Below are 22,602 nucleotides of genomic sequence, written 5' to 3'. Positions count from 1 at the left end.
CGATAGTCAGTTTTACGAGGGCTTTACTTGGCTCATCGCGCTCTAGCAACTCCTTGAGGCGGGTCGGGCGCCTGCAAGTTTTCTCCGACACATTGGTGCAGCTGACTTTCGGGTGAAGAAGAGCGGCTTGGCGGGTCATGTTCACCCCTCCCGAGCCCGTTGGGGAGTTGCAGTGATGCGACAAGATCGTAATTGGATATCACGAAATTGGGGAGAAAAAAAATGACACACAGAAAAATAAAATAAATGGATTGAATGTTAATTAATAATAGGCAGTGATAACATCCTCACATGTGGTGGCGATGGCGGTGACAGGGTCACTGGGGTCCTCGTCATACAGGGCATACAGGGTGACAGAGTAGTCTGTCACTGGTATCAGACCACCCAGAATCACATCAGTCTGGTCTGCCCCAAACTTCACCTGGGACAGGGATTTAAAACACAAAATGATCCTAACAAACACATCAACATATTACACACGTCACTCTGCCATCCTCCAGTAACCTCACCTCCTTGGCATCGTCGGGCTCTCCGTGGCTGAGGGAGGAGTAGAGAACCATATACTGAGTGGCCCCCGCGGTGGCACCCCAACGCACCCTCAGACTGCTGGGGGACGAGGGGGTCACCTCCAGACCCTCCGGCATGGCCAGGGGCACTGATGATCCAGGAGAGAAAGAGAGAAGGAGACGGTAGAGGGAATGTATCAGAAGTTATTTCCACGGTAGAGAGAATGCATCAGAAATTATTTCCCTGGTTTCGTGGAGTTATTTGCATTATGAAGTACATGATATGTGAGGCATGTGGCAGATGGGTTCTGCCTTACATGTGGTGATGGTCCCTCTGAGGGCCAGACCAACGTTGTCATCGTAGACAGGAAAGATTGATATGTGGTAGTGGGTCTGGGAGGAGAGTCCACCCAGCAGAACACTGGAGACGGTTCCATTCACAACCACCTGAACACAGACGCCACACAGATCAAGTCACTCACAGCCAAAACCACCAAATAGCTACATGTTGACACAACTGATTTATTTCCATGACAAAAGATCTTGAGCTTCATAACTGCAATGACTTGTAAATGCAGACATTCATGAGAACATTCTGTCCATCTCGGACCTCCTGTGGGCTCTGTCCCTCGGCGCTGTGGAACACCACTCTGTACTGCAGGACAGGTCGGGTAGGTCCAGTCCAGCTCAGCTGCACCTCCCTGGGGCCCAGCTCAGAGAACTCCAGGTCTGTGGGGCTTGGGTAGTAGAGCACAGGGTCCTCTGTCGGCCTTTCGTTTCCTACGCAGTAAACAGAGAATGAGGAAACTACTTGGTATTTCTTCACAGAAAGAGAGTTTCGTAAGAGTTTGTATAAACATACGGATGAATGTACTGAAATACTAAACTCACTCTTAGCAATGCTGCGCTCCTCTATCTTCCCACAGAGGATGTGCACCAGTCGGTCCACCAGTTTGCTGAGCAGAGGGAAGTCATTCACATTGTAGACGTTGATCTCCAGAGGCTCAGACGCCACCTGCCTCAGCTCTGATTCGTCTGCGTTCTTTACACCTGAAAGACACAGGGACAGTCCTTATATCACACGGCAATACATTCCTGAACAGACACACAAATTACTGACAAACACAACCAAGCATAAATAACATGCAAAAACAAGCAAACAAAGCCACACAAAGTCCTGTACTTCCGGTACTCTCCATTATGCAAACTAAACCCTCAAGAGTAACAGGCTGCACCACCAGGGTAGATCTCACCTACGGCAATGATCTCCACGCCGGTGTTCTTCAGCCGGTTGGCTGCAGCGATGGCGTCATCCTGCGACTTCCCATCCGTCAGGAGGATCAGGATACGAGGGGTGTCCGGCCTCGCCCCTGACTCGTGTCTCAGGTTCTCCTCCAGGACATGCAGCAGAGCATGGCCCGTGAAGGTGTTGCCGCCCTTGTATCTGAAGTTCCTGACGGCCTCCAGCAGTTGCTCTTTGGTAGTGAAGTTGTTGAGCTGCCACTCAGTGCGAGGGTCTCCACTGTACTGAGAAAGGGCTGGGGAAACGGAAGGGCAATAAACTGGTAATATCACTCCACACGACAGTTATTGGTGTCCCGGGAAGTAAAAACCTAACAGAGGAGAGTACTGTTATAGGTTGAGTATTTACAGCTGCAGAAACAGGAAAGGGGCCAAAACCACCAGGATTTAGATGAAAGAAAGTGCACAAAACAGAACCATTAAGATCAAAAGACATCTGCCCGGGGACATCTTATATATGTGGCTTATTATTATATTAATTATGAGATCAAATCACACACCCTTTCATAAGAAACCCAAAACGCTAATTCAGCAGAAAGAGTCTGCTGTGTCTCACCTATCTGCACCCTGTCTGGGCCGATATGGAAAGGCGTGACTAGACCCTCCAGGAAGTCCCTGACACGTCTGAAGTTGGTGCGTCCAATGCTCCAGGAGCCGTCCACCAACATGACCACGTCAGCGGCTGCTGTGGTGTCACACTCAAAGGCCTTCCGAGTGGACACCACTGGATTAACGAAGAAACACTCTTAAAATCAAGAAAACTGGCTGATCCAAACTAAAGAAAATGCATTAGTAGTAGGTGTGTGTACGTGTGTGTTACAGAGGAAAACAGGAGAGTGCAAGGACATTTCTGCTCCAGAGGCCCTATCATTATCCTGTCCTCTCTGTGCTCCTCTCCTCAAGAAACGCTGTCATCAGATCGGAAATTGTCACTCACTGGAATATTTTGTTCTATGACTGCAGTGCTGAGGATGACAAAGTAACACCAGAACTCCTCTTCTCGGACTTAACTTTATCCTTTAGCGCTTGAAGAGTGTGCATACTATGGGCTCTAAATAAGGTACTTCACTTACAACACTGAAAATACATACACAGGCTTTTTTAACAAAAACATTTTGCCTGGTACATCTTGAAGTAACAATAATAGTGTTTTTACAAACGGTTTGCTGTAAGTGGGATGGATGGGAGTTAGTGTACCTGTGACAGGCTGGGTGGGGATCGTCTTCCTGACTTTCTCCCTGTCGGAGTTCTCATCCTCTACTGGTTTCCCCTGAGTTGTCCCCTGCTCCTCCTTATTGTCCACCTTGGAGCGATCCTTCTCTTTCTTCCTCTTCCTCTTCTCTTTGGGAGCCTTCTCTGTCACCAACTCATTATTCTGGGTAGTTGTTTCTGGAGTAGTTGGAGGTTCTACAGATACACAATTTGACAGTTGGTAGTGTTAGAGAAACAAACAAATTCCAACAGCATGATTATTTCAGGCCACCAGTTGATATATGACGACAAACATTCTGGAATAGGCCATAGTCATATCCCATCTCCAGTTCTTATGAGACATCGTTAAGATACAGGGAACTTGTAAACCCCTTTGTACCGTCCCTTAGCCCACACCCCATGTCCACTCCCTGTTGCCTCTCAGCCATGTTTCTCTCCAGTGCAGTCCATCTCCCATGCTGGACAGGGCAGCTTACAGCTGTGGCACTGCATCAGCGCTCTCATTACAGACCTAGTGTGACAACGCAGGCGCCTCTCCAGGCTCCTACCCCCACCCTGCCAGTTAAACACACATAATGACAGAGCCCATGGCGAAACAGAGAGGAGAACACAATATCAACTATGGGGAGGATGTGAGGGGGTTGTGTTTTGTATTTTCTCTAAGTGCCACTGTTGCCACCCACAAACAAAGCAATTATCAGACCTGAACATATTAGATATGGTATGCATACCTTTGCCAACAGCACTGTAGTGTGACATATACAATTACATCAGTAAACAGAAAGTGAAATAACACTCGGAACATAAAATCCTGTAACAGCACATCACTTGCAGAACTGATTGAGGATGACCATTATATTAACTTCAGTGCTTATTGGCCAGAGTAAGGTTCCTGGGCATTGCTCTATGACCGTCAAATTCAAATCTGGACCTAAAAACATTATAATCAGAGACTGATTTAGCCCTGTAGGTAGGTTCAATTAATTATCAAGTATAACAGAAAAACAGTGGCACTCTCGACCTCGTAGTTTAAGATTTTAATAGCCCTGCTCGACAGTGTAAAATCCTTTGACCTAAAAGCCCTCCCTGGGTGAGAACACCCCCTACCTGTAGTGGTGGTGGTGGTGGTTGTCGGCTCATGGTAGACCACAGTGGGTACAGCTACCAGGGCCTCTATGGGGTCATCCAGTTCACCTGACCCTGACCCCCCTGGTAGGGCCTTCCGCCGCTGTTCACGGCTGCCACTACGGACCAACTCCTCCTCTCGCAAGCCCTCAACTGGCAGGACAGAGAGAGGAGAGCAGAAGGACAGAAGAGAGGAAATAGAGCCATGGAGAGACAAATGAAGGAGGAAAAGATGGTGGAAGAAACATGACAGCGGTGGTTGAACGGGAAGGAGAGGCAGAGGAGAAAGAGTCGGAATTGAGAAGGAAATGTGGAGCAGGGGATGAGTATATGAATCTAAAATAAATGTACATTGTAAAACATATAATTTTATGCAGAGCTTGACAAAAATAAATGCCAGCACATACACAGCACCGGGAAAAGGGCAAATGTTGCTTCGAGAAAACGGTAAGTGTGACAGAAAACGAGTATGACATTTCTATGGAAATAACAAGTGGGGCTGGGGGTTTGAGAAGAGGCCAGGAAGGAGCTCCCAGACTAGGATCATCTTTGAATGATAACCAGACGTTTTCAAGTCAACAACAAGGTCTGACTTGTCCCAACGCGCTTCCATTGACACAGTAACCCACTATCACTGAAAGGCTGGCAACAATAACAAATATTTTGAAGGGCATTTTGTTCCTAAAACAGCTTTTTACATAAACCAGGTTTCCATCCAACCTTTTTATGCGACTAAAGTACATAGAATAAAAAAATGTCATGACATTTGCCTGACAGAAACAGAATTTTTTTACATAAACTTTCCAAATATCAACATAAACAAAATACACTAGACAAGGTGGGATCTTTTTGTGTCGGTGGGAACGCTTTTATACACAAATATTGAAATAATAACAATCATATCCAAGTAAACTTGGGAGTCACGCGATGACATGTTGTGTGGTCCTTCCACTACGACTCGGGAAAGCATGCAATTTATTAGGCTACAGACAAAATAAATATGGGCACAACTTTCACTAGGACAGGGGGGGGGACATGTGAAATTGCATTTTTGTCCCCACCAGTTTATCATTGGAATGTGACACAAAACCAGGCAAAGATGTGCGTTAGGACCATGCGGACGCCTCCGAGCGGTCGGGTAGGCTGTTTGGAGTGTTTATCTGACTGGATAATAATAATTATAATTTATGTCCCCTCCACTTCGAAAAACAAAGTTGAGCCCCTGGAAAGAAATGATGAACTTCACAGTGCGGTGAAATTGCAAGGTGATGAGCTTGATGCTCCTTTACAATAAATATCGATGGTCTTATTCTGGTGACATGATAATTGAGGCATGGCTGCAGTTTGACAAATAAAAATAATCTTGCTCCGTTATCCATAATAACAATCGCATTACGTACAGCGCTGTTGACATGCCAATACCAGAGTGGGCACACTTGCTATCTACAACACACATTTTTCTGTGAGAAAACCATCAGTAGTGTTAAAAATGTAATTTAACTTGTATTTTTTAATTCGGTAAGTGGGAATTTAACAGCAAAAGGCATTTTATACGGACTACATCACGCACACCCTTTAAACTGCAACAAGTCAATTTGATGGCAACAACTCTGGAGGGAAAAATTAACATATTGTTTCTATCCAGATTCTAGAATATTTGCATGTAAATCTGTCGTCAATTGGATGGAAACCTAGCTTCTGTCTCCCTCCCGCAATAATCACAACCTGTAATTGTGCAAGAATACTCTTAAAATGTCTCAATTACAGACAGTCCCTTGTGAAAGAAAGGCTGATAGGTGTGTGTAGGTGTGTGTGTGTGTGTGTGTGTGTGTGTGTGTGTGTGTGTGTGTGTGGTTACATGGAATGGAATGATACAGAAGTGTTCGCACACATTAAAATGTCAAAGGAACACAGGTATTTAGAAATTCCCAAATAACTGGGGGAAAAATGTACTGCAAATGTCTGAATGTGTGAGATAAACCAGAGATAAACCAGAGATAAACCAGAGATAAACCAGAGATAAACCAGAGATAAACCAGAGATAAACCAGAGAGATAAACCAGAGAGATAAACCAGAGATAAAGTGGATTTGGTAAAGCCCACTGAGGTCAACTGCGATTTTTATGTGAATTCGCAAAATTCCCTTATTGCTTTAAGCTTTCCTTCTCGCTCTCATTTCCCCATAACGGTCATTCCAAACATTCACCTAACCTCCCACTCTATCGAACACTCTCTCCCTCCAGTCCCCCCTTACTGTAAACTCTCCCTCTCTGGCTCTTTATCCATCTTCCTCCTGTCCTTCACACCCTTCATTTCATAGTCTCTGCTTCCTCTTCTATACTAATCCTACTCATTACTAATCCCCACCTTTCCAAACTCCCTCCACCATTACATTCCTCCTAACATCATTTCATCTCCCTCTTTTAAGTCCTCTGCATTCATTCTCCCCCCTCCCGTTCTTCCTCCTCGCCTCTCCTTCCTGTTCAACACTCCCTCTCCCCTGCCATCTCTTACTGGTGAAGCGTCTCTTGGCGATGAGTTTCTCCAGTGTGCCGTTGAGCACTAGGACCTGGAGGGCGTATTCCTGGCTGGAGTCCAGACCTGCCACTGTGGCCCGGCCACGCGTGGTCGTCAGCATCAGCTCCGGCTGGGGTACCTCTGGAGGACAGAGACATCGAACATATCACTGACAGTCTCTCAGATTCTTGCAGAAGTGAGAGAGCAACTGAGAGAGACACACATACAGCTGGTGTTACCACAACAAATGGTAGAAAGAGATAGTGAGCAGAAGAAGAAACAAATACATTTTAAAAATATGCCTTTTTATGAAAACGCACAACAACTCAACAAGGAAGAGAGATGACTGTTCTATAAAAAGAATGTGTGAGTCATGACCCAGAAGGTGGTTGGATAAACCACAGCATATCTCCCTAAGCTATTAGGTGAGAGCCTCCACAGCCAGGTGTGTTCACGCTGCAGCAGCCAAAACATCAAAAAATATCAATTGTTCCTTGAGGCTTTGTTTACAACATCAACTGAGCCAGATATACTATACTCCTTTTCCCCTCTTCTAGCCCACTGCCACATCTCTCCAAAATCCCTAATGTCTCCTTGTGCTTCTTTCATTGTGGTCCCCGCTCTTGCTCTGTTCCCCCCTATCTCCTCATCTCCTTCTAGAGAGCTGCAGGGTAAGCAGGCATGTCTCATGTCTGTTTCACTGTTAACCGTTTCTGAGTCTTACCATCATAGACCTGTCTGGACACAGCTATGACAGAGAACTGGAGATAAAATAAAAGATTATATGACAGTGAGAAACAAATGAGGAAGGGGGGGGGGGGACAGAGAGCTGACAATGGGAAAATACTCCTGAAATAATGTTTCACACCTATTTATTATATAACATGAGAATGTAAATAAAAGAGAGTTGTATAAGTAGAACAAAGGAGAGATGTCAAGCTAACCAGAGTAGCAGGGCAGCCCTTGTACCCTGTGGCTCGGTCAGATTGACCAATGAACGGTTTCCAACTAAATTAGAGTGAGGAGGTGTTTACTAGCCAGTGGCCCGTGCTTTGATCAACTCTGGCTCCAGATGGCATGAGGTTAAGTGGGAGGGACAGCTTGGCAGCTTTATTGTGGAGAACAGGCAGCTGGGTGGGAAATTGTAGGGTTCTGGAAAATCATTCAAAAACAGGCAAATAAAAGAAATACAATGGACAAAAAAAATTGAGGCACTTACCTATAGTTAATTCACTTTCATTTGGGTAATAATATACTGCACATTAGTCCAGCACTAAAATTGCCTCTATATACTGTAAGTACAAGGCAGTTAACCCAGGCCGTCATTGTAAATAAGAATTTGTTCTTAACCGACTTGCCTAGTTACATACATTAAAAAAATATTAAAAATAAAAAGTGGTCTTGGTTAAATATGTAATCCGTAGTATTGTAGGGGAAAACAGCATCACTGTCTGCCCCCCATGGCCGTTATTGATTTTGTTTTGTTGACAAACCAGAGGTGGGGTGCATCGCTAATCAGTGTAAAAAAAGAAAAATGCTGTGCATATGCTGCTGTACATATGCTGCTGTACATATGCTGCTGTTCTAATGCGCGTGCAATGCCTTCAGAGGGAAAAAAAAACACTGTTCGTTGTTTGCAGTAACTTCTTTGTTGTTTTAATATCGCAAACAGACGTGCCAGTTTCACCATTAAGGATTCCAGCTTTGAGTCATCGTGACCCAACATTGTCAACTCTTAGTTAGAATCAACCTCACAGTACACACCAGTACTGCTGGCTCACCTGAGATGGGCTTCACGCGGACCTTGTATCCCTGGACCGGCCCTTCAGCCTCCTTCCACTTCATCTGCAGCCGATCCTGAGACAGCACTGTCAGCTTCAGACGCCCTGCAGTGTAGCCAACACATATGCGCACCCACGTTAGGAATAGGTCCACATCTAACATCAAATCAATCAGTCAAATCAACAATCAGACTGCTATTCAGAAGTGTACCCGCCAGAGCACAGAACAAAACAATCAACTTGTGATTGGAACAACTGATTTTTGTCTCACACAGACACGAGGCACTTGAAACATGAACATCTATGCAGTGATTACTTGTTGTGAGAGACCAACTGAGCGGTTTCTCTGCTGTGGAACTGATTCTGGGTACGAGTATAGCGGTGAACTTGGCAATGGGGGGGTGGTGGTGGGGGGGTTGCAGGGGTGGTGGGCTGTTCTAAGATCAAAGAAATTCCCCCCCAAAATGAATTTATTAGTAGGTTCTAAACCTTTTTCAGACATCCAATCCCTCTTCCTCCTTCACTAATCAAATCAGTCTCTTGTTTTCAGGTCATCTACATAATTTCCAACGGGGGATTCCCAACAATCCTCTTCTTTCATGTGTCACTCTCTGTCCTCCTCTCTCTTCTCCAGCTGCCCCTGTCTGCTCAAAGCAGGCCTTGTGTTCTCCACTGGGATAGCAAGAGGGACAGGAAATCCGTTTAGGGCCTTAGGTTGAAGGTCAGTTTGAAGGCACCTTATACACAACGTCATGGGGAAAACCGAAGACATTGTAGAGGAGTGCAGATATGAATCATAGCATTTACTGTTGATGCCTGACTTTAGGCATAGTCTTCATTTGGGGAGGCGGGGGCTGGGACAGGGGTAAGGGGCAAGGGTCTCTGTTCACATGGAAATGCTTTAGTAGTGTCCCACTGTCTCTGCATCCAGTTCTGGCAGAGGATCAGAAGGGATCTGGAGACTGGGGTCAATGCCCCGCACTCCCATGAATAACAGCCCAGAGATCAGTCATCACTGCACAGGGAGCTCTGAGGGAGTAATGTTGCATACTGATAATGAAACGTAAAAAAGGTACACTGAAAAATCTGGCAAAATTAATTGTTTTGTTTAAACCTATGACTAATATCAGCCAATAATATTATCCAGTCATTATTATATTATCGGACAAAAACGGCTTAGTGTGTGTGTGTGTGTGTGTGTGTGTGTGTGTGTGTGTGTGTGTGTGTGTGTGTGTGTGTGTGTGTGTGTGTGTGTGTGTGGGCAACAAAAAGGAGTGAATGAGTTCACATTAGTGTCCTGAGAGTTTGTGTAATTGCTAACATGAGTCTGCATGTCAGACAGACATCTTACATGTAAGTCTAGAGAGGTTGCACAATGCCAGGGGATTTGTATGCTTCTACAGCTAGAGCAAAATATCCATTGAATACTATGGTCACATAGTACAAACATGATCTGATACATAGTAGTGGTGATGTACTAGTAATGAAGTACATGGTACCTTGGCTATGGACTCCAGAGTTCATTAGCAACAGGAGAGTGACCAGGAAAGGCCCCATCAGCGCTGGGCAGCCAGGTCGTTGGCAGTGAAGAGGCATGATGACTAGAACATAGAAACCTGAAAAAGAAATCAAATGGTCATAGTTAATAGTATATAACGATTTGATTATTGCCAATATTGGTGAGTACTGTGCGTAGGTCAAAACCTGTGGGAGCACAAATGAGAGTTTGTCGAAAGCCATTTTGTCAAACTTTAATCTCGAAGAAACCCACTTAAGCAAATGGATAAGGCAGGTAGTGTGACAGCTGACTGGCACAATGACCGTATAACCAACAGTTATGGATGAAGACGGTCATTTTAAAAAAACAAGTCATAACTATAAAAAGAAAATATGCTGAATTTCTTTGGGAACAAACAGCTGACTGAAGATGGGTCGTCACTTTTTTTTTACACCTTTATTTAACTAGGCAAGTCAGTTAAGAACAACATTCTTAGTTTCAAGGACAGCCTAGGAATGGTGGGTTTACTGCCTTGTTCAGGGGCAGAACAACAGATTTTTACCTTGTCAGCTCATGGATTCAATCCTGCAACCTTACAGTTAACTAGTCTAACGCTCTAACCACCTGCCTCATGAGGAGACTGCCTGTTATGCGAATGCAGTAAGAAGCCAAGGTATGTTGCTAGCTAGCATTAAACTTATCTTATAAAAAACAATCAATCAGTCATAATCACTAGGTTGATGATATTACTAGTTTATCTAGTGTGTCCTGCGTTGCATATAATCGTTGTGGTGCTTATCGTTGCTCCAATGTGTACCTAACCATAAACACCAACCTTTCTTAAAATCAATACACAGAAGTATATATTTTTAAACCTGCATATTTAGCTAAAAGAAATCCAGGTTAGCAAGCAATACTAACCAGGTGAAATTGTGTCACTTCTCTTGCATTCATTGCACGCAGAGTCAGGGTATATGCAACAGTTTTGGCTGCCTGGCTCATTGCGAACTAATTTGCCAGAATTTTACGTAATTATGACATAACATTGAAGGTTGTGCAATGTAACAGGAATATTTAGACTTATGGATGCCACCCATTAGATAAAATACGGAACGGTTCCGTATTTCACTGAAATAATAAACGTTTTGTTTTCGAAATGATAGTTTACGGATTCGACCTGATTAATGACCAAAGGCTCGTATTTCTGTGTGTTATTATGTTATAATTAAGTCTATGATTTGATATTTGATAGAGCAGTCGGACTGAGCGGTGGTAGGCACCAGCAGGCTCGTAAGTATTCATTCAAACAATGCTTCAAGCATTGAGCTGTTTTTTTACTTCAAGCCTATCAACTCCCGAGATTAGGCTGGTGTAACCGATGTGAAATGGCTAGCTAGTTAGCGGGGTGCGCGCTAATAGCATTTCAAACGTCACTCGCTCTGAGACTTGGAGTAGTTGTTCCCCTTGCTCTGCATGGGTAACTCTGCTTCGAGGGTGGCTGTTGTCGATGTGTTTCTGGTTTGAGCCCAGGTAGCGGCGAGGAGAGGGATGGAAGCTATACTGTTACACTGGCAATACTAAAGTGCCTATAAGAACATCCAATAGTCAAAGGTTAATGAAATACAAATGGTATAGAGAGAAATAGTACTATAATTCCTATAATAACTACAACCTAAAACTTCTTACCTGGGAATATTGAAAACTCCTGTTAAAAGGAACCACCAGCTTTCATATTTTCTCATGTTCTGAGCAAGGAACTTAAACGTTAGCTTTCTTACATGGCACATATTGCACTTTTACTTTCTTCTCCAACACTTTCTTTTTGCATTATTTAAACCAAATTGAACATTTCATTATTTATTTGAGGCTAAATTGATTTTAACTTAATATAATACATCAATAAAAATAAGTGTTCATTCAGTATTGTTGTAATTGTCATTATTACAACAACAACAAAAAAAAAACAACAAAATTGGCCGATTAATCGGTATCGCCTTTTTTTGGTCCTTCAATAAAAAAAATTGATATCGGCGTTGAAAAATCATAATCAGTCAACCTCCACGAGTTACCACAAAGTCATAAATCCTGCCTATTTCTTAAAATCAGATTTGAAACCTAACCACACTGCTAACCTTAAATTAAAGACCAAAAAGCACATTTTTGTTTTAATTATTTTTTACGAGAGCCAATTTTGACTTTGTGGCTGCACCATCTAGTGGAAACCCTGAAGACGTGATGGTTGAGTCCGTTTTGGCCTTAATATCGACTCTTAACAACCAAGGTTATGTCTGTAATCAAGGTTCAGTGAGCTTTTGGATCACTCCAATATGGTATCCTTCTGCTCGTTAGAATACATTCAATGTAAGAATTTCAGATTAGTCCTGGGTACCGGGTAGTGCTGCGGTTGACCCCATTAAACACGGCCCTCCACAGATCTGGTTTGCGGCAGCAACATTGACTCGATAGTACCTAGCAAAAGTGCTAGATGACGTCCAACTGGTTGAGGCACACATTTTAGCAAGGGGAACTCTCAGAGCAGGGCCCACAATGTAGCTACTCCTCTAGTAGAATGTGCCACCACAGGAGGCAGCACAGAGCAGCCGGACAGCTGATACGCTATAGTAAGTGTCCACAATGCAATGTGAGAGTCTCTTTCGGTGGAGTTCTGGAGATGAGCCTGTGAACATAACACATGAACAGCTTAGTCTGTGTAACGTACAGTTGAAGTCAGAAGTGTACATACACTTATGTTGGAGTCATTAAAACTCACTTTTCAACCACTCCACAAATTCTTGTTAAGAAACTATAGTTTTGGCAAGTTGGTTAGGACATCTACTATGTGCATGACACAATACATTTTTCCAACAATTGTTTACAGACAGATGATTTCACTTAATCACAAATCCAGTGGGTCAGAGGTTTGCATACACTAAGTTGACTGTGCCTTTAAACAGCTTGGAAAATTCCAGAAAATGTTTTCATGGCTTTAGAAGCTTCTGATAGGCTAATTGACATCATTTGAGTCAATTGGAGGTGTACCTGTGGGATGTATTTCAAGACCTACCTTCAAACTCAGCACCTCTTTTCTTGACATCATGGGAAAATCAAAAGAAATCAGCCAAGACCTCAGGAAAAATAATTGTAGACCTCCACAAGTCTGGTTCATCCTTGGGAGCAATTTCCAAAAGCCTGAAGGTACCATGTTCATCTGTACAAACAATAGTACGCAAGTATAAACACCATGGGACCACACAGTCGTCATACCGCTCAAGTTTACGTACACTTAGGTTGGAGTCATTAAAACTCGTTTTTCAACCACTCCACAAATTTCTTGTTAACACACTATAGTTTTGACAGGTCGGTAAGGACATCTACTTTTTGGAGAAATGTCCTCTGGTCGTATGAAACAAAAATAAAACTGTTTGGCCATAACGACCATCATTATGTTTGGAGGAAAAACGGGGAGGCTTGTGTAACCGATGTGAAATGGCTAGCTATTTAGCAATGGTGCGCGCTAATAGTGTTTCAATCGGTGACGTCACTCGCTTTGAGACCTTGAGGTAGTGGTTCCCCTTGCTCTGCAAGGGGTGCGGCTTTTGTGGGGCAATGGGTAACGATGCTTCGTGGGTGACTGTTGTCTGCGTGCAGAAGTTCCCTGGTTCGAGCCCGGGTATGGGCGAGGGGACGGATTAAAGTTATACTGTTACACTTGCAAGCCAAAGAACACCATACCAACTGTGAAGCACGGGGGTGGCAGCATCATGTTGTGGGGGTGCTTTGCTGCAGAAGGGACTGGTGCACTTCACAAAATAGATGGCATCATGAGAAGGGAAACTTATGTGGATATATTGAGGCAACATCTCAAGACATCAGTCAGGAAGTTAAAGCTTGGTTGCAAATGGGTCTCCAAATGGACGATGACCCCAAACATACTTCCAAAGTTGTGGCAATATGGCTTAAGGACAACAAAGTCAAGGTATTGGAGTGGGCATCACAAAGCCCTGACCTCAATCCTATAGAAGATTTGTGGGCAGAATTGAAAAGGCGTGTGCGAGCAAGGAGGCATAAAAACCTGATTCAGTTACACAAGCTCTGTCAGGAGGAATGGGCCAAAATTCACCAAACTTGTTGTGGGAAGCTTGTGTAAGGCTACCTGAAACGTTTGACCCAAGTTAAACAATTTAAGGCAATGCTACCAAATACTAATTGAGTGTACGTAAACTTCTGACCCACTCCGAATGTGATGAAAGAAATAAAAGCTGAAATAAATCATTCTCTCTACTATTATTCTGACATTTCCACATTTTTAAATAAAATGGTGATCCTAACTGACCTAAAACAGGGAATTTTTACTAGAATTAAAACTGAGTTTAAATGTATTTGGCTAAGGTGTATGTAAACTTCTGACTTCAACTGTAAGTGTCTAGTGTCCTCACTGGGTTCAGCACACTTGGGGAAAAACCCAGCGGACAAATGTAAGTGCCGGTTCACGTCTGTCAGACACGACAGAGTGGTTAGGTAATAAAGAGTGGTTAGGCCGGAGGATAACACTCCCCTTGTCTGCATCCACTCTGAAACATTCAGCGCTCACTGTAAGAGCATGAAGTTCACTAACCCTCTTAGTAGAGGTAAGAGCCAACAGGAATCCCACCTTCATGGAGAGGTGCTTCAAAGACACTAACCCCAGGAGCTTGAAGGGTGGACTAGCAAGTACTGACAGCACCACGTCAAGGTCCAAGTTTGGCACTGAACAGGCCTTAGTTAGACATCTGAATCCAGCTCCCTTAACAAATTTTGGAGAGCAATGGGTGAAATTGTAGCCAAATACACTCAAAGCAGATGCCGCTCGGCCTGCATCAATCAGTGATTGTAAAAAGTGTAAAACCGTTTGTACATTACATGACTCTGGGGCAACATGTTTACAACGTGTTCACCACATTGTCCTGAATGCCTTCACTTGCCCATTTACGCATCTCAGGGGCCAAGCCAAAAACTAGAAGTGGAGTGGATCCGGATGCCAGGGCATCCCTGAGCCTAAGAGTGCAGGTCGGGTCTCAGCAGCAGCTGCCATGGGGTCCCAGAAAGGAGGGACAACAGGAGGCTGAACCATGGTTGTCTCGGCCAGTATGGGGCCATCAGTAGCAGCCAGTGGCCCTTCAAACTGGCCCTGTCTAGCGTAGCTCTGATCAGGGGAAATGGTGGGAATGCATAAAGTGTTGTTGCTGGCCAAACCCAGAGGGCCTGAAGGGTCCTACATCAAGAACCAGCGGGGACAATGAGTGTTCTCCTGAGATGCAAACAGGTCCACCTGTGCTCCCCAAACCTTTCCCACAGCTATAAAACCACCTGAGGGTGTAGACTCCAGTCCCCCTCCGGCGGGCCATTTCTCAAAAACATGTCCGCTGCCCGGTTCAAGACCCCGGGGATGTGCGCTGCCCGCAGTAATGCTGAGTGTGTCTGAGCCCTCAAGTGCTACCGAGCAATTTCGTGGCAGTGCCGTGATCTCAGTCCCCCCTGGTGATTGATATACGCCACTATTGTGCTGTTGTCTGATCAAGGACCTGGACATGCTTCCCCTCCAAGTAGGGCAGGAACTGTTGGAGTGCCAGGCGAACCATCCTGAGCGCCATTGATGTGCTTGCCACTCCATGCGTCCGCTCGCTGCCATACCTCTGAACACTGCCCCACAACCTGTTGGCGAGGCATCGGTGCACACTTGCTCCCGGTGGTGGACTGTGTTCAGTATCACTCCATCCAACAGGAAGGAGTGAGAGAGTCTGAAATTGTTACTTGGAATGTGTCCTGCCGCACACAAGGATATCATATTGGAGTGACCCAATATGGGGGGGGGCTTTACTTGGCTCATCACACTCTAGCGACTCCTTGTGGTGGGCCGGGTGTCATCAGGCTGACCCGGTTGTCAGTTGAATGGTGTTTCCTCCGACACATTGGTGCGGCTGGCTTCCGGGTTAAAGCGGGCGGGTGTTAAGCGCGGTTAGGCGGGTCATGATTCAGAAGACACATGACTTGACGTTCACCTCCTGAGCCCGCAGCGATGAGACAAGATCAAAATTGGGGAGAAAAAGGGGGTAAAATACCCAACCAAATTTTTTTTGATTCTAGCGACAAGTTCAGCTACCTTTCAGGCTGCCTTTGGGGAGTTAACACAAAGGTTTTAAGCAACTTTTCCCACTCAAGAGTGAGAGAAGCTGTCTGTCCAACACAAGTCACAGCAACGGCACACACAGACAGAGAAGCACATGGGGTGGGGGTGAAGGAAAACTGGTGGAGCCAATAGCGGATCTCACTGAAAAATTGTTGGCAACCCTGAGCTAACGGTCGTTTCCCGCCGAACGGCGCATGTGCAGGCTGTGAATATAAGTTGAATATTTTTGGGCCAATTGTGCCCAGCCTCATGGGTCTTGAACCCGGGTCTGTAGTGACGCCTCTAGCACTGTGATGCAGTGACTAAGACCGCTGCGCAACTCAGGAGGCCTATGAAGTTGAATTTGACTAAAATGTCAACATGTCAGTTTGTGACTTTCATGAGGTTGGAGTAATAACATGTTCAACTATTTAAGACAATGCCATAGAAAACACGTGGGGGAAAGAGCCATGAGGGAAAGATCCCAAGTCTCCTCATTGCCCACCAGCAAAATTTGTCTAGATTTAGGCTATTGTTTATGTGTATTTTACACTATATTGAGGTAAACATCAGAGTATAATGCTTGTATGGATGTCAACCCCAACACATGTTCATGTCATCTTTACCATTCAACTACATTACAGTTAAAAACAACTGACTACCATTAACGATTTCTTTATGCTAGCTATGCTAACCAGTTTGTACGAACGGGAGTTTGTATTCAGCAGTCACTTCTTCTAAACCTGAAAAGGGACAACTTCTGCATGTTATGCTGCAAAAACACACCAAAATATAAAAATTGGCCTTACGTAAGCAGTGTCCCATTCCACAACCTAAATCATGACAGATTCGACGAATATCCTACGTGGTGCGGTGTATAAAAAAAATCACTGGGGAAGCCAAGACAATAAAAAGCCATGTTACAACCTGTTGTGATATTTGCTCTACAACCCATCTGTTTATACGCCACTGTGATTTAAAATAAGGCCGTGACAACAGTCACACAGTGGCGGAATAAATTCAACGACACATACATTTTTCCCATCACAAAACCGGAGAGCCACATTGCTCTGGATAAGTCCACAAGGCAAATTCTGCACGTAATAAACAGTTGACCTGCAGCAAGGTCAAGAAAGTTAATGTACTCGACAGTTTACTCTACAGCTACTGATTTAGAACCACAGAGTTACCGCAAGTCAGCACAAAGACAACAGGAGCACTGCCTCCACTCTTCCAGCACCATTTCAACTTAAACATAATCAAATCAACAAGGTAATATTTTGCTCAGTTTAATACACTGAAAACAAACTTAGACACCAAAACCAATTAATTAGGTTGGCAAAACGGTCTATGGCTCTGCCATTCAGTAAACCTTTAATTTTTGTTTTCATTGGCTACCTAGCTAAAATGATTGCTAGCCTAACTTCCTCACATGGGCAAAAATGAACCAGACAGGATGCTCTTGCCAGCATACTTGGGGTCCAACATGTACACTGCTTCAGACAGAAATCTAAACGCTTTTTGATGTATTTCAGAACTGCAGTTCCCTCTGCTTGGAGCAACAGTGAAGTGGGCAGGGCAGTACAGATTTCTTCTCTTACATCTGCGAGCAGAGTCTAAACATCAGACAAGATGGCATTGTCTCCCTCAATCCGTGCAATGGCTACTGCTATAGGTTTCAGGAGTTTCAGGCTGCTTACCACACTCTCCCAAAATACATCATCCAGGAAGATCCTCTTGATGGGGCTGTCCATATCGGGAGACTGTGATATGGCCATTTATTGGAGATACACCTTCCCATCCAGGAGACTGTCAAACATGATGACAACACCAACCCAACAGATGTTACTGGGCTGCTTCAATGTCGTGCTCTTTTTCTTCACACTTTGCTTGGTGAGGTAGATTGCTGCTATACCTTGATGATCCTTCACATACCTAATCATTGGGGCGGCAGGGTAGCCTAGTGGTTAGAGATGTTGGACTAGTAACCGAAAGGTTGTAAGTTCAAATCCCCGAGCTAACAAGGTACATATCTGTGTAGTTCTGCCCCTGAACAGGCAAGTTAACCCACTGTTCCTAGGCCGTCATTGAAAATAAGAATTTGTTCTTAACTGACTTGCCGAGTTAAATAAATAAAATTTCCTTGGCTCTCTTGTAGTGTGTCCATTGTTTTCAGTGCCATGATGTCCTTAAGCAGATTCAATGCATGAGCAGCACAGCCAATGGGTGTGATGTGAGGGTTTGACTTCCCTACTTTAGACCAAGCAGCCTTCATGTTTGCAGCATTGTCTGTCACCAGTGCAAATACCTTCTGTGGTCCAAGGTCATTGACTGCCTTCAGCTCATCTGCAATGTAGAGACTGGTGTGTCTGTTGTCCCTTGTGTCTGTGCTCTTATCGAATACTGGTTGAGGGGTGGGGACGATGTAGTTCATTATTCCTCGCCCACAAACATTTGAGAGATTATTTCAATAGTCTGCTTTCTCTGTGATTTACTTGACCTTGACTTGAACTCTGTTGAACTCTGCATCCAGCAAATGAGTGGATAAAGCATGTCTGGTATGCTGGGCGAAGAACATTCAGAAATCTCCTCCAATACACATTGCCTGTGAGCATCAGAGGTGAACAAGTTGGATCCACAGCTTTAGCAAGACATCCATCAGCATTTATCTGACTATGATCCTCTATTGAGTCAAAAAGACTTCTGATTCCAGGAGGACCATGAGTTGTTGCTATCGATAAGGTGTCTGATTCAAAATTTTCACCTTGAATAGAAGTAGAGGGGCTTTTGTCAGAAGTTGCTTGTTGTGAGCACTGAGGGAACTATATGCACATGGCCAGGTGATTCTGCATATTTGTTGCAATCTTCACATACGATTTGACACAGTATTTGCAAATGTACACAGCTTTTCCTTCTACATTAGCTGCAGTGAAATGTTTCCACACATCGGATAGTGCCCGTGTCATTTTCCTGTAAAGATGAGAAAATAATTAGTGAATAAATAAATACAATTCCATGTACAGATAAATAGTTTTAGCAGTTAGATTAAACACCTTTAATTAAACACATTTAAGATAAATGTTTTAAAATGAAACATGTATGTTAACAGGTGAATTAACACTCCTCAGTTAGCAGGCTCAAGCAAGCTAAAACCCACATGGTAGCAAAAACAAACTAGCAGAAGTTGTTAACAAGTTAAAAATAATTTAAACACACTTTGCTGTAGGCTACTATTTACTAGTTAACAAGAAAATCATGTATGTAATATAAAATGTATTCACCCTACCCAGTATTGTAATCAAAACTTACCAGAAAGCATGTAGTCCTTGGCTCAGACAGTGTGATAGTGTGGGCTCAATAGCATCTCATTAGTGTGCAAGATCTTGAGTCAGCTGTACATGTGATGGAAGAATGCATTGTGCATGCAGAGGGTTGCAATTCCATTGAATTGGGGAAAGATTAACCAAAATATGCCACAAGACCTAGAATTGCCTTATGCGTATCCCACAAAAAAAAGGTTCACTGTTATAAGCTAACATTTTTGATGAATTTAAGAAAAATTCCCAAGCATAACTTCTGGAAATTTTCCCTTAAAGTTTCCGACCCTTTGCAACCCATTTCACTAGTATAATGGAACGAGCTGCAACAAACACTCAAGCTGGACAGTTCTCAATCTCATCATTGAAAGACTCAATCATGGACACTCGTACTGACAGTTGTGGATGCTTTGCGTGATGTATTTTTGGAAAAATATCCTCTGGTCTGATGAAACAAAAATAGAACCTTTTGGCCATAATGACCATTGTTATGTTTGGAAGAAAAAGAGGGAGGCTTGTAAGCCGAAGAACATCATCCCAACCGTGAAGCGCTGGGGTGGCAGAATCATGTTGTGGGGGTGCTTTGCTGCAGGAGGGATTGGTGCACTTCACAAAATAGATAGCATCATAAGAAAGGAAAATTATGTGTATATATTGAAGCAACATCTCCAGACATCAGTCAGGAAGTTAAAGCTTGGTCGCAAATGGGTCTTCCAAATGGACAATGACCCCAAGCATACTTCCAAATTTGTGGCAAAATGGCTTAAGGACAACAATGTCAAGGTATTGGAGTGGCCATCACAAAGCCCTGACCTCAATCCTATAGAAAATTTGTGGGCAGAACTGAAAAAGCATGTGAGAGCAAGAAGGCCTACAAACCTGACTCAGTTACACAAGCTCTGTCAGGAGGAATGGGCCAAAGTTCACTCAACTTATTGTGGGAAGCTTGTGGAAGGCTACCCGAAACATTTGAACCCAGTTAAACAATTTAAAAGGCAATGCTACCAAATGCTAATTGCATGTATGTAAACTTCTGACCCACTGGGAATGTGATGAAAGAAATAAAAGCTGAAATAAATCATTCTCTCTACTATAATTCTGACATTTCACAATCTTAAAATAAAGTGGTGATCCTAACTGACCTAAAACAGGGATCGTTTACTGGGATTAAATGTCAGGAATTGTGAAAAACTGAGTTTAAATGTATTTGGCTAAGGTGTATGTAATCTTCCGACTTCAACTGTACATGCATACACACACACACACACACACACACACACACACATTTTCTTTTATCCCAGCACCCGTCCCCGCAGGAGCCTTTTTGCCTTTTGGTAGGCCGTCATTGTAAATAAGAATTTGTTCTTAACTGACTTGCCTAGTTAAATAAAATAAATAAATACATTTCTACAAAACCCTTGAATGAGTAGATGTGTCCAAACTTTTGACTGGTTCTGCATATATAAATATATATATATTTTTTTAAATGCTATTCGAAAGGTTATTATGGTGACCGCAGTCATTTGGCTGGCCAATGACAATCATCCTTAATACCAGGACCAACACTGCCCCAAGTGTCCCTCGCTGTTCCCATGAGAACATTGAAAATGCTGAGTCCCACTGACACCGAGGCCAGTACAGATAATTAAATACTGTCTGCCCGCCATTAGGACAGCCCTCTAATTTGAATGGTCTAATTACACAGACAGACACCACTCTAAAACCCATTATACTGCAGGTGTCTGTCTGACTGAGGTAGGAGACGGGGAGGGGCATCAGCGCTGGGTCACCAGCATCAAAACATGCAGTGATGTGAGGCTGATAACATGAAGAGACACTAAACTGAGAGGACAGCTGTGTGTGTATCAGGAAACTGTTGGGTGCATGTTGAGGCATGCAATGGGCACCAGTCCACATGAAAAACTGTGTTCAACAACCATTTTTAAATGTCTAGATATTCAGTAATATTATTTTACCCTCTTCTGCAGAAGACAAAGGCCTAGCTTACATATGGCAACTATTTTCCTATATATGTGTCCAGTACACTCATCATTTCCAGCCAGAGGGCCTTGACATGTAGCTGCTTGCCTGATTGTTGTAAAACTTTATGTTTCGTCACACCGGGGTAGAGGGCAAATCAATCGACGATTCTGTCATATTTCTTCCATACTTCTTGTCTGTCAGACACGGGACAGAACAAAGTAGGTCTATGGTTATGCAATGAAAACTGTTCTCCTGCGCATACCAGAAAGAGAAAAATAATGGTCTATACTAGAAATAAGGTGTTATACTGCCAGTGTTTGCTTCTTGGCCTCTCACAAAACAGCTTTTGGTGACTATTGTCAGGCCCTGAGCCCCATATACAGCTCTCTGGTTTCAAGTCAAACATGCTGACCCTCCTTTGGGAAGCAGGTCTCCGAGCTGCAACTTTGTTTAATGCCCTTTCACATATCTACAGGCACCTCTGACATGCCCCCACTTCTGACAGCGGTGTTGCAAACTGGGGTTAGGTAGCGCGACCGGGACTCGAACCCGGATCTCTCTGGTTCTGCAGCAGGCATGTCAACCACAACCCCAATATAATTATTTGCCCATCTGATTTCTTTGTTAATTAATTCCATACATACGTGCCTACTTCAGTTGACCTCGCAGGTGGATGGGGTCGCTTCCTATAAGCCTGGAGTGGGAGAAACTACAAGGTGATTCATCACGGCAATACAATATTGCTGAGATTTATCACTCCACCCCCGCCATTGAAATACATCCCGAGTTTCACGCTCCTCTCAAAATAGAACCGATAAGCGATGTTGGGGCTGAGCTACATCTTTGTTTCAGTCTATCTGCCGTACGCGAGTGAGAGATAGCAAACCAGGCGCGACTGCGAAGCAAGTTCTGTGACTCACCTACTATATCATGTAGGCTAATATAAACTAGATTAGGCCTACAATGTAACATGTTACAGAGCAAATCAGCCTACCTGGGGTCGCAAGTTACGTCCAGGTTATTCCTTCAGCGCGAGATGAGACTTTTGCATTCCAAAGGTGAGGATGTCAACAGGCAGAACTTCCGCTTGCACTGCTTTGCTCCCCCATCAAGCACTATCTTCTAGCGTTGGGAATGAAATATGATAGCTCTTCACGACAGGCAGCCCTCCTACACCCTAACATGGGCGGGCTGCACTGTTTCAGAGAAGTATAAA

The 22,602-nt window shown here is 43.9% G+C and overlaps 1 protein-coding gene across 4 annotated transcripts in view; it reads right to left on the bottom strand.

Annotated features, from left to right (window-relative positions):
- LOC135504419 (collagen alpha-1(XX) chain) overlaps nucleotides 1-22,530 on the bottom strand; it is a 31,872-nt gene extending 9,342 nt beyond the window's left edge. Inside the window, exons 1-14 of one of the 4 annotated variants that reach the window (XM_064923012.1) lie at nucleotides 22,381-22,529; nucleotides 22,031-22,080; nucleotides 9,943-10,059; nucleotides 8,444-8,548; nucleotides 6,660-6,803; nucleotides 4,128-4,298; nucleotides 3,006-3,215; nucleotides 2,365-2,532; nucleotides 1,760-2,044; nucleotides 1,398-1,556; nucleotides 1,117-1,286; nucleotides 824-953; nucleotides 510-655; nucleotides 292-421 (exon numbers count right to left, since the gene is read on the bottom strand). In XM_064923012.1, the coding sequence (XP_064779084.1) occupies nucleotides 292-421; nucleotides 510-655; nucleotides 824-953; nucleotides 1,117-1,286; nucleotides 1,398-1,556; nucleotides 1,760-2,044; nucleotides 2,365-2,532; nucleotides 3,006-3,215; nucleotides 4,128-4,298; nucleotides 6,660-6,803; nucleotides 8,444-8,548; nucleotides 9,943-10,039 (1,915 nt within the window). In that variant the 5' untranslated portion in view covers nucleotides 10,040-10,059; nucleotides 22,031-22,080; nucleotides 22,381-22,529. Of the gene's footprint in view, nucleotides 1-291; nucleotides 422-509; nucleotides 656-823; nucleotides 954-1,116; nucleotides 1,287-1,397; nucleotides 1,557-1,759; nucleotides 2,045-2,364; nucleotides 2,533-3,005; nucleotides 3,216-4,127; nucleotides 4,299-6,659; nucleotides 6,804-8,443; nucleotides 8,549-9,942; nucleotides 10,060-22,030; nucleotides 22,081-22,380 lie in introns of all 4 variants that reach the window. The other 3 variants (XM_064923014.1, XM_064923015.1, XM_064923011.1) reach the window with 3 other exon arrangements.
- Between the last annotated feature and the right edge of the window lie 72 nt (nucleotides 22,531-22,602).

This window comes from Oncorhynchus masou, chromosome 18 (genome assembly GCF_036934945.1).
Source record: "Oncorhynchus masou masou isolate Uvic2021 chromosome 18, UVic_Omas_1.1, whole genome shotgun sequence".
Classification (NCBI taxonomy): domain Eukaryota; kingdom Metazoa; phylum Chordata; class Actinopteri; order Salmoniformes; family Salmonidae; genus Oncorhynchus; species Oncorhynchus masou.
The sequence above is the reverse complement of the archived record's forward strand: the minus strand, read 5'-3'. Positions and strand labels throughout refer to the sequence as shown.